This window comes from Bidens hawaiensis, unplaced genomic scaffold (assembly GCF_021521415.1).
Source record: "Bidens hawaiensis isolate Kalapana, Puna unplaced genomic scaffold, B.hawaiensis_p1.1 tig00071308_1, whole genome shotgun sequence".
Taxonomy (NCBI): Eukaryota; Viridiplantae; Streptophyta; class Magnoliopsida; order Asterales; family Asteraceae; genus Bidens; species Bidens hawaiensis.
The window spans coordinates 34,219-46,592 of NW_027502470.1; the positions used below are offsets into that span (position 1 = coordinate 34,219).

At 32.8% G+C, this 12,374-nt stretch overlaps 1 protein-coding gene across 1 annotated transcript; it reads left to right on the plus strand.

The window, feature by feature from the left end:
- The first annotated feature begins 3,155 nt into the window (after nucleotides 1–3,155).
- On the plus strand, nucleotides 3,156–7,684 carry LOC143605764 (uncharacterized). Its single transcript, XM_077081758.1, has 3 exons — nucleotides 3,156–3,580; nucleotides 5,038–6,349; nucleotides 7,155–7,684. Exons 1-3 carry the CDS (start codon nucleotides 3,503–3,505, stop codon nucleotides 7,682–7,684), a joined length of 1,920 nt encoding a protein of 639 aa, XP_076937873.1. The 5' UTR covers nucleotides 3,156–3,502.
- Nucleotides 7,685–12,374: the final 4,690 nt, after the last annotated feature.

Genomic DNA, 12,374 nt, shown 5'->3' on the forward strand with positions numbered 1-12,374 from the left:
TATGACGTTCTTATTTTTATATATTTTTAATGTATGTTTCATTTAAATTGGAGTTTTACGTGATAATATACAAGTCATCTAAGCACTCATGATATGTTATTACAGTTGTAAAGCAACAATGCACGGGTTTACATTATGGTTTTTTTTCTTTCGTGCAACTTTTTGAATATTATCAACTCCTCCCTTCGTAACATGGGGAAATTCAGTTATTTCTATTAACGTTTAGAAGATAATATTTTCATGGTTCGGCACTGCTGTCGTAACCCACAATCTTAATAAATAGTTTAAAACATAATAACACACATGTAATAAACTTCAACAAGTAATTACAAACACTAACGTATAATGCCACCACAAGAAGCACATTCAGATATATACCGTGTTTTATGTGTTTTCTCACCTTAGCTACAACTATTCCTCTAATATTAAAAATAAAAATTTTCAGAATTTTATTTTAACCAATTATAAAAATATTCACATCTAAAATAATTAATCCAATTTCAATTACTACTTTTAACTTCTATTATTAAATTATAATTATTCTACCTTTCCAGGAAAAAAGTTATTACTATTCCGTTAATCTCAAAATAAATATTCGAAATTTCATTTTAATTTATCATTAAAATTTTCACATCTAAAATAACTAATCAATGTTCTAACACTACCATTAACTGCTATCAATAAATTATACACTTAAATTAGAATAAATATTTTGAAATCCTTTATTATCTATTAGAATCTTTTATCATATATTAGTCAAACCACAAATATTTTATTATCTTTCAAAATCTTTTATCATAAATTTTACATGTCTCAAGCTATTAGCTATATAAAAATTAAAAATCTAAAATTTACCTTTAAATTTAATACTTTTTATTTTTAAAATCAAAATATTAATTTTTTCAAAAACTTATAAACGAGTTAATATGTCAACTTACTTTTAAATGAGTTATGTTTAGATTGACCAAATAAAGAAAAAGTCATGTCAACGGACTTAAAACATGTTTTTCCCCATGTCGTGCAAAGAATTGGCATCCCTACTCATATGCTATCGAATAATCATATGCGTTTTTTCAATGAAAACAACCAAAACTATTTACTTCATACAGTAAAACATGATACGCATATAAAAATTTTTAATTTGTAACGTGATTTTCATGACCACGAGAATCTTGATAAAAATCGTAACCATATCATGATGAAATGATTTGCAACATGTTTTTGATAACCACGAGAATCATAACAAAAAAATTGTAATCATATTACTCTGAAACAATCCGTAATGTAATCACGACAGTCGTAATCATATTATGTTTTCTCACCCTAGTTACAGCTCATATATATATATATATATAAACTCAAATCCAAAAAATTAATTAATTTTCTAAAACTCCATTAATTACTTAAATATAAATATAAATTACTAGTTTTTATTTTTCCGTATTAGGGGGGTTGTTTTACATTATTCGTTTATAATAATTATATATTTATTTGGATTTTAATATTATTTATTGTAAGGAAGTTAATAAAATACTTAGGGTTTGCTGATAAACGGGTTTCAAAAATAAATAAGATGCCATAACCCGGTTTAAAAGCTATATGGGTTTTGTAAGACCCATAACCCGCTTATTTTTTTTACTATAAAATTGTTTGTTAATTATAAACAATATTTTTTTTTAAATCAAATATTAATTTTTAGATTTTCATATCAAATATTTGGTAAGATTAATTTTTAATTTAATAAAATGCTATACTCGTTTAAGGGACTATATATGGGTTTGGTGAGCCCCATACCCGTGATTCGGGTCAAATTCATGAAAAGTCTCTATTTACAGATAAAAGCAAGTTGGTGGCTTGAAAAAGAGTATCGATGAAAGAAATCTTTTAAATGTTTTGTTTATATATATTTACGATTAAGATATTATAAATTTATAATACATTTAATAATATTCATACAACTAGGTGCATATACATTCATAATAATAATAGGGGAAAGTGAATACGGTGCTGTTAGACGTGTAACCTTACACGAAAAACCAATCAAAACTACGTAGTTTTGATTAAAACCTCCTCATCTATCTAAAATCATTTCTATTCTTATAAAAATCTTAATTTACTAATATTGAAATCTTAATTTACTAACATTGAATGTGGAAAATAGTTAACTGCACCTTCTCCTCATATTTCACCAAAGAACAAAACTTTCATTTTTCATCTTTTTGAATTTTGTTCGTACTCAATGGCTTGCGATTTCTTTACTTATTTTATTTTTTCTTTTGAATTTTAACTCAGCATGACTAATATCAATTAGTATTCTTACATAAGTGACTTAATTTGTTGGATTATTTTCTTTTTTCTAATGGATTTTAAGTTTCTGTATACTACTTCAATAAATGAAACTCGAATCATGAATCATCGTACATCATAGTGAAAAACCTGCAAAACATTTTACACTGTACAACCATAATAGCTAAAATAATTTACTCTCTAAAAACTAGAAGCTTTGTGTTTTTGGGATGGAAATTTATTTAAACAAGCATTATGATCAAAGAGTTGACATGGAATTATCATAAACATGGAAAGAATTTAAAATAGACGAGGAGGTTTTAATCAAAATTACTTAATTTTAATTGGTTTTACGTGGTGTAAGGTTCCACGTCTAATAGTACCGTATTCATAAAATTACATACTATATTCACTTTCCCCGTATTCTTTCAGTTACATACAATAATATTCACTCTCTCTCTCTCTAAAAACACACACACCTTCTTCTTCTCTATATATGTGGGTTTCTGCCCCCATCTTTGCCTCTTTCGCCTGTGAATCAATCCAATTCATACTCAAAACACTACAATTCCATCAAATCCATAACAAAACACACACTTTACTCACACATATTAACCCAATTACACCACAATTCTACACACACAAACTCTTCCAGCATCAATTATCACCACCTCTACTTCATTCAATTGCCACCAATGTTCACCGGGTAATTTCGACCCGACCCGTTTGATATTAATCAAACCCACCACCAATTCGGCCCAATTTTGCGTTTGATTCGCTTTTTGAAGCTTTATTCGAATAAAGTTTGGAACTTTGGTATCTGGGTGTTAATTAGATTCGATTGCGAAGTGGGTTTTGGGTGATTTAGAGGGTTAATTTTGGATTTGAGTGATTACATTTGAAGGGTTTGAGAATTAGGGTTTCGATCAAGATTTGTGATTGGGGATTTTGGACATTAGTGTGAGGAGTGTTTGATCTTGTATTGGTAGTGATTAGAGCTGGTTTTGAGGTTATTTAAGTTGAATTTATGGGTGGTTTTCGGGTTTGAGAGTTAGGGTTTGATGGAAGAATGACATGGTTAATGCAAAAGATGATGGTTTATGGTTCTTTTTTGAGGTGGGTAGTGGACAGGTGCTGTTGAAAGTGATTAAAAAGGCTTTATTTATTAGTGTTTGGTGTAGTTGTTGTTCTTGTTCGTGTTCGTGCGGTTTGTGCGATGTCTCGGTGCTTTCCGTTTCCGCCACCGGGGTATGAGAAGAAACCGACGGTAGATGATCCCGACTTGCTGAAGAAGGTAACTTGAACTCTATGATTTTGGATTCTTTGTTATCGTTAAAGAATTTGATACCCTTTTTAATCATGGTTCAATGTATGTTTGTGTTGTAAGTTGGTTTAGTTGTGATTTTAGAAGATATGATATGACCTAATTGTTTCGGGAACATGGTTTTCGTGTGTTGGAAATGTTGTCTTTTGTGAAATTAGTATAAGTGCATGTTGGACCGATAGATGCTATAATATAGCGTGTTTAATCCATGTTCACGTATGGTAAGCGTGACTTCACTAGATAATGACAAAACCTAGGTTTGCCTTGATTTGTTACTTGCGCATATGGCACTTTGATATCTTGGTTGACATAAAGAAGAATATTGACTTGTGCTTTAAGCGTGAGTACAAAAGTTTATTACTTGTAGCTACTTTTGTAGTTATTGATGATGATGTCATTATTGGTACTTTAGAGTGGTGTGTCGCGAATATGTTTATGTCAAGATTTGGTGTTTTTCATGTGATTCTTGATGCTATCATCATCATCATTAATCATAGGAAAGTGTAGTTTGACTTTTAAAGGAAGACAGCTCACTCGAAACTTTTTCTCAATTTTACAAACAACTTCTCCTCATTACTTATTGCAGAGTGACTGTTTAAGAATTCAAACTATTCTCATTTAGTTGCAGAATACCTGGGGTGGAAAAAGCCTATCAAATACACATGGATAATAACGATTTCAGAAATAGTTTGGTACCAAAATGCCCTTATATATTTATATTAGGATATGAACATGTGCAGACTGAATTAGGAATGTATGGATGACAATGATCAATGATAATCTTTCTTAAAGTTGAAGCTATAAATTTAGAGTGGTTGTAGTGAAAATGAAGCTCGCCTGCAGTCAGTTTAGTGATGACTGTTAATCTAATATAAAGACACTGCAAACAATTTGGTGTTTTACAATTTTCAATATTGGTGATGTCAGCTTCTAATTCTACACATTTTAAGATGGAAGTAATCGATCTTATGGACTTACGTTTGATTGGAATGCTTATTTTCTACAAATGTACTTTCTTGTTTGAACACTGTCTGTGTTTATTATGCATCCTTGTTTGTGACTTTCTTAGTTAATAATTGATTTGTCTGTTTCCCTTTTCTGCACAACGGGTCATCATCTTTATTTATCCTTGACTGATTTTAGATACATGAAAGTTCTGTAAACAATAATATCTTGAAAATTTCTTTATCAGGACCATATGCAAATGAAATAACCTAAGTAACCAATATCATTTTGGTCTTTTAGTTTTATACTTTTATTTTTAACTTTGTATTTAGCCGAATATGTTTGGCAATATCTGGTTACCTTTTTTTTATTACTGTTGCTTGTTTTGGTTTTAATTAGGTGTTCAATAAATGGCTTCAAATTTTACCGGTTGTTACTTTAGGGCGCAATCTTTAATCGTGTTACTATGCTTATTATTTTAGGAAAAGAGAAAAGAGAAGAAGCACAAGAAGGATAAAGAGAAAAGAGACAGTAAAGATAAAAGGGAAAAAGATAAAAGCGAAGGAAAACATAAAGACAAAAAAGATAAACATCGGGACAAGAAGAAAGATAAGGAGAAGAGTACAACCAGTACCTCCGATGACAAAAACATTCACGTGCAATCCGAGGGGTATACTGGGGAATTTCCTCACCAAAATGGAGACTCGTTCTCAAACCGGAACAAGGTCGGGGATGCTCAAAATTCCAAATTTGTGCAAGAATTGGATAGAAGAATTAGAGATGAAGACAAGGGAATGGGTAGCCATCAGTTTGCAGTTGAAGGTAGAAAAAATAATATTAACAAAGTTGAAGTTCAAAAGTCCGACGGGCGGCAAGTGGCTGCGTTTGGCGGAAATGTGGCGGTGGGTAAAGTTAATGGTGCAACGCTACCTTTGGATAGCAGAAGGGTTGATAAAATGAACGAAAGAGGAAGTGATGTGGCGGCCTTTGGCGGCAATGTGGTGGTGGGTAGAGTTAATGGTGCAACGCCACCTTTGGATAGCAGAAGGGTTGATAAAATGAATGAAAGAGGAAGTGATGTGACGGCCTTTGGTGGCAACGTGGCAGGAGGTAGAGTTAATGGTGCAACGCCACCTTTGGATAACAGAAGGTTTGATAAAATGAATGAAAGAGGAAGTGATGTGACGGCCTTTGGCGGCAATGTGGCGGTGGGTAGAGTTAATGGTGCAACGCCACCTTTGGATAACAGAAGGTTTGATAAAATGAATGAAAGAGGAAGTGATGTGACGGCCTTTGGCGGCAACGTGGCAGGAGGTAGAGTTAATGGTGCAACGCCACCTTTGGATAACAGAAGGTTTGATAAAATGAACGAAAGAGGAAGTGATGTGGCGGCTTTTGGCGGAAATGTGGTGGCCTTTGGCGGCAATGTGGCGGTCCCAAGTAGGAGTAATGGTGCAACACCGCCACCTTTGGGTAATAAAAGGGTTGAGAAAATGCAAGAAAAAGCAAGTGATGATAAACGGAAAAGCAAAGACCGGGATAAAGAAATGGAAATGGAGAAATTAAAGGAAAAAAATGAGCAGAAGAAAGCCAAGAGGGATAATAATAATAATAATAATAATAATAATAATAATAATAATAATAATAATAATAATAATAATATTATGAAGAGTGATTTGGTTGGTGTTGCTAATAAATTTTCTGCATATCGGATGGAAAAGAGTTTACAAGGTGTCGGTAATGAAGCTATCTTAAAGAAAAGGAAAGCTATGGAGACGAACGGTGTTTCTCATGGTGAGTTTTCTTTCTTTCAATTTCTTACTAAAGTTTATTAAATCATTTTCAAGATCTATTCCAAGATCTAGTATTTGAAAGGCGGCAATTCAACTCGTTTACATGGGTTGATTTAAGTTATGTTCTATCTATCACGGGTCAATTGGGTTAACATAAAGGATTTAACTGAAAAGGAAACCGTTCACATGAAATTAAATCACTTATTCAATAATATAATTTTACAATTTTTCACAAAAAATTAAATGAACTACATTAGTTTAATAATCAGTTTCTAAAACATTATATGTGATAGATATATGCTTTTTTCACCTAACACTAGATTTTTGGATAAATTTTTGATTTTTTGGACAAAATAAGAATATTTATGGTATAAACATTATTTTTGTAATAAGTATATTTTCTAAAAAAGAAATGATTTTTTACCACATAGGAAGTGGACGGAAAAGTGTTTTGTGGGTCGGTCTGACCCGACCCATTTTGACCCAACCGGAAAGATAACCATTTTGCTAAATCTTTATGCCCCTAATTTCCAATTTGAAATTGAATTATATATCCTATGATGCTGCATCTTGCATCAAGGCTTGAACTTAATGAACAACCTGGTTTCGGTCTTAGTTGTAACTTTTACATATTATGTAATATTTCTTTCATGAGATGTTCAAAACAAGTATTTTTCTTCAAAGAAGCTGATTTTATGTAATTTTACCGGTTATGTAATACTACTGTGATTTGATTTTATTTCTTCACTATGCGAAATGAATTGATATACATTCATAAAGGCCTAAGTAATTGAATCGCGTTACAGAGAATGAACCCAGGCCCAACAAGATGGCCCGGCCCATCTCTAATATCTCCCCAGAAAACGGAAGGAAGCTAGACTTTCTCCAAAACCCGAGCCCAAATTTGTTAGACAAGCAAGGGGCATCTCATGGGGCACCACTCAGTAGTTTTCATAACATCAGTAGTAAGGCTGGTCAAAGAGTCAACGGCATGATAGCTTCTCAACCAACCTCAATATCTGCTAAAAAACCACCATTTCCGGCTGTTAATCACATCCCGTCCAAACCCTCCCCGATAAAATCACCGCCTATAGGTACAACCCATATTGCCACCCAATCGCCGCCAACGACCAAGCCACAACCACCCATCAAGCCACCACCAAACCATATCGCCGCCCACCAGCTGCCGCCCCTTTCATCACCACCACCACCGCCAACCCGACTGAAACCACCACCTGCTGTAGTTCCCAAAAAGAAACCGCCTCACCCGGATACCAAATACCTGACCCAAATACTCTCGGTTCCAAAACCCGACCCGTGGTGCGGGTGTCGATGACCAAGAGTGGCTATGTAGCAGGAAAGCGGGGCCCGCCTCCAAGAAACCGGCAGCTAATGAACCAGAGGTCCAGGTATGGTCTGAAGCTAAGCGCATAGAATCTGTTGATGTTTGTGCTTTGCCATATGTTATTCCATACTAATCGGTTTTTGATGAGGAAAACTTTATAATTATGACGTGGGGTTGGTGAAGACGAACAGCAACACATGGGGTCGGTTATGAAAATGAGGTTTGAATCTATCTGATTGAGGAAGAAGATGTGCAGTGCATTGGTGGCTTCTGCAATGTTTATTGATATTTGCTGAATGCTGAGATGCTCTTTGCTTGCTAACTGGTGGTGGTTAGAAATAACTGCATCACAATTTTTGATTTTGTAACATACAGGTAAGTAAGTATTACTATTTACATGATATGATATGAAATGAAATGTAAGATAGGCAGGGGTAAAATGGGGATATTAAAATTGGTGAGTGAAATCTTTTTTGACATTGGTTGGTTGCTTTTATCTTCTATATGATTTATGACCCCTTGTGATTGATTGGGCTGTACTCTTTATCTATACATGACTTGCTCATTGTCAAACCATTAGGCCCAACACAGTTTACTCACTTAAAAGTTTGCATGATCCAAATCTATACAAGTTGCTAAACAATGGGTTTTTTTTAGTATTTGAAGACAATTTTTTTTTGGGTGTTTTAAGGTGGTGTGTTTTAATGTTTGAAGGCATGAGCCATGGCCGGGCCGAACTGGGAATGAAGGAATGGTTTTGAACTTTGGTTCGGTCCCATTGATTCAATTGCATTTTTTTGTTGATTTTATTAACTATGGGTTTCTTAATTATCATTATAAAGACTGGTGAATTGAGTTTTTTGAAAACATAAAATCTAAATTAGTTTTCGAGTCGAGGGAAAAAAACGTCACAATTGATTTTATATGATTTCTATTAAGTTAAAAATAATGATGTAGACATAAAAAGTGGTTAAATTTTAACACAAAGTTCATGATGCTACACTCATTTCTTCTATTGTACCTCTGATAATATATGAAATTATTTTCTAGTAAACTTCTTCAAAATATCAGTATACTTGGACGAGTGGCAGTGATAAAGTCCTTTAAACATTCAAATGTCTTGAGTTAGAGTCCGAGAAGTAAAAGAAATTTGGCTTTCAAAAAAACATATATATAACTAAATTATTAAATATCTTGTGCAATATGGGAGTTACATGAAGATTTCTTGAGAAAGTCGCACAAGATATCGTCTAATACTAACAATCCTAAATTATCAAAAACGACGCTTGAATCGTTCATGATATTTATGATGCAATGAATATGCCAAGCCTGTATTTCTTCTTTCTTAGATCTTACATCTCATATCCGACGTTTGAAAATATGTCTAGTTTTAACAATGGACATGAACTCTATGGCTGATATGAATTCTATCACCAACTTTCTTCAACATCAAACATTTCTGTTGTTGGTAAACAGTATAGTGTAAAAAAAAAAAAAAAAGAAAAGAAAACACTAAGCCTATTAAATTTACATATTTTTTTTTCACCATGATACTCAAAACTCTCAGCATAATAGAAGTGAGACTTTTTAGTCATACCTTGATTCCACTAGGCTAAGGCTAGTGTGTATAATTGATGGTGCCACCCATATTAGAAATACCTAATGGATGTTTCTTTTGACATGATAAAGATTTATGTCATTAGTGTCTTATGAAAAGCAAGAAGAAATTTTGTAATCTTCCTTAAAATAGAGAAGGAAAAAAAGATGAACCTGATGAGAGCATCAACACCAAAAACTCCATGAGTATGGAATTCATTTTAGAAAATTCCATAGATTTTTGGACGACCCCCCACCCAAACCCAGCACACCCACACTCACCCTGTAGGGTGTGACTTTCCAAGACTGTTTACCGGTATATGTATGTTGAAGTGGCTAAAAACTTTAAGTTGTTAAAATTACATAATTACTAATGCATTTAATACTTCAAGTTGGTTGTTGTGGTGGATTTAGGATCAGCTTTATGGTAATGAACATCCTAACATTTACTTTTATAACCATATAAGATCATAACCAATTGCACGCATGATTACTCACACACCAGATAGATACCGAGTAACGAATATAGATACCGAGTAACGAATACCTGACAAGTGTGAAACAATAACAGACTCATGAATTTACTTAATGTGTGTAGCTAATTTTCGGTAATAAAATACTGTCAGTTCGTGTAGGGTAAGACTACTTTGAAACTCAAAATCTAGGCATTATTCAAAATGAAGATCCTATCAAAGTTGAATTACTTGAGCTATGTAAATTTGCTTAGTTTTAGTTTTATAACTAAATTTGGTCGCAAAGTATATTGTTTTATAGAGGTCAAGTTATTCTGCAAAGGGGACAAAAATATGAAGGATTTATAGCAAAAAAAAAAAATAATAATAAAAAAAAAAATCATAACTCAAACTTTAATGAAAAACGAAAAAAGTATAAACACAAAAATGTTTTTACCGTCTTCCTCGTTAAATCACATACACACACACACAACGTTGAAAAAATAAGATCATTGTGTGTTTTTGTTTATTATTATGTTTTGTGTTTTTTTTTCCTTGACATTGTGTTCTTTTTCTTGATATTGTGTTATATTTTGTTCGACACTGTGTTATATTTTGCGATTTATTGTATATTTTTAGTTATAATTGTGTATTTTATTCATTTTTGTCATTGTGTCTTTTCTTCGATTTTTTAACGAGAATGACGGAGGAAACATTTGAGTTTGTAATTTTTTTTTGTTTTTTTATTTATATTTATATTTTGAGTTATGTTTTTTTATTATTTTTTTTGAATTTTTTTAGCCACAAATCCTTTTTACACTTTTCATTTTTGTCTTTCTTTGTATTTTAACATTTTCCTGTTTTATAATGTTGTATATGTTCTTTAAAAACACATGTCATCTTTAAAGTATAATGTGGTTTTGTTAATCATGAACTAATTCAAAATTTCGGGCGTTTACCTTTTTTTCCCAATAATATAATATATTGTTTTTTTTTAAATTCTAAATATATCGTTGTGACATGGTCACTTATCTATGTTACGATAAAAGTTTTTACTCTAAATTTAATAGGTCAAATATAATTCATTGTTTTCGTTCTTTACCGTGTACGAACAAACCGATACCGTTTGAACAACATCGACACCAATATGAACATTCTTTTTGTGGTTTTCTCGATGTTTGGCTTCGTACCGGTGAAATGACAAACCAAACAAACTGCAACCAAATAATATTGGCACCATTATTAACATTCCTATCGGTGTTGATAGTTGGGGCAAACCTACTGTTTTGTCCCCTTTAAAAAAAAGTTTAGTGTTATACATGCGTAAAAATCCCAAGCGTCCCTCGTAAAATTTTACAATGGCCCTCGTGAACTTTCGAAACTAACCGGAGAATAGACTTGCATAGTTACACACTTAAAGAAGGGGTATTTCTCCCGCAGACGGTGAGTCTCCAAATCTCCAATGACTGCTGATACTGGCTATTAGGTTAACTTTATCAAGAGAGAAGAAGATGAATGTAAAAATGAATAAAAAACTAATTTTATTTTAAGTTAGTATAAGCTTTCTTTAAAAAAAAACACCTTTGTAAGATTACTCTTATTCAAAGCCCAACTCAACCCAGCCCAATTTTTTATTAAAATATTAGTTTCTTTTTTTTCCATATACAAAACCAAACCAAATTCAAATTTTCACTCACAGTTACAACCAACCAAACCATTTTTTATGAATAAAATATATGTTCTGATTGGTTTTTATTGAACTAAAAATAACTTTGGATTAAAATAAAACTACTTTAAATAAAAAAAATTTCTCCTCTACAAGTAGAGATTTTTTTAATGAATTTTGGTATTTTTATTATATTTTGTTGAATCAAATAGGATTATTATTATTATTATAAGTTTTATTAAAACAATATAATCACCATTTGGATTTTACGTGCGTCAAAAGTTCTAAATTTGAATGACAAAATTGTATTGTTAGTGTAACCGTTTAAGTGAGCCCTCCAAGTAGAGATGTAAAAAAACCGGTTTTACTTTAAACAGTTCATGAACCAACCCAAACCGTTAGTTTTGGTACTGGTTACCAACCCGGTTTTAAAACCAAACCGGTTTGAGAAAAAACAGTTTTCAACCCGTTAAACCGGTTCTAAACTGAACCGAACTGACCTGGACTAGGTCGGCCTCTCTTGCTTCTAAACTGGTTTATAAACCAAACCGGTTTGGATCAAACGGCTTTGACTAAACCGGTTTAGTTTAAAAAAAAGCGGTTTTGTACACCTCAACCTCCAACTCTCCAACCCTCCAATGGGACTCATAGTCGGCCACTGACTTTTTTTTGAAACAACAAATTTTTTCACCTAAAATCCCTCTAACCTTGCACTTGCAAGGATTTGAACCCACCACCTCCACTTTAAAAGGTGGACACCATACCACTAGACCATTAGGTCATGGGTCGGCCACTGACTTGGTTGGGCCATTTAAAAGAGTTTTATTTTCCTTTTTGTTGATTTCCACCCAACTACTGAATTGAATAGAAGTGTCCGAATGGGAGTGGTCTTAGAAGCCCACTAGCATCAAAACTAGACATTGTTACACCGTACGGTCACGCAGTTGCACTTGCGTGGAATTCCCCC

Coding starts and splice junctions, on each gene's coding strand:
- LOC143605764 (XM_077081758.1), top strand. CDS start 3,503: ATGTCTCGGTGCTTTCCGTTTCCGCCACCGGGGTATGAGAAGAAACCG. Junction 3,581..5,037: donor ATCCCGACTTGCTGAAGAAG/GTAACTTGAACT, acceptor TTATTATTTTAG/GAAAAGAGAAAAGAGAAGAA. Junction 6,350..7,154: donor GACGAACGGTGTTTCTCATG/GTGAGTTTTCTT, acceptor ATCGCGTTACAG/AGAATGAACCCAGGCCCAAC.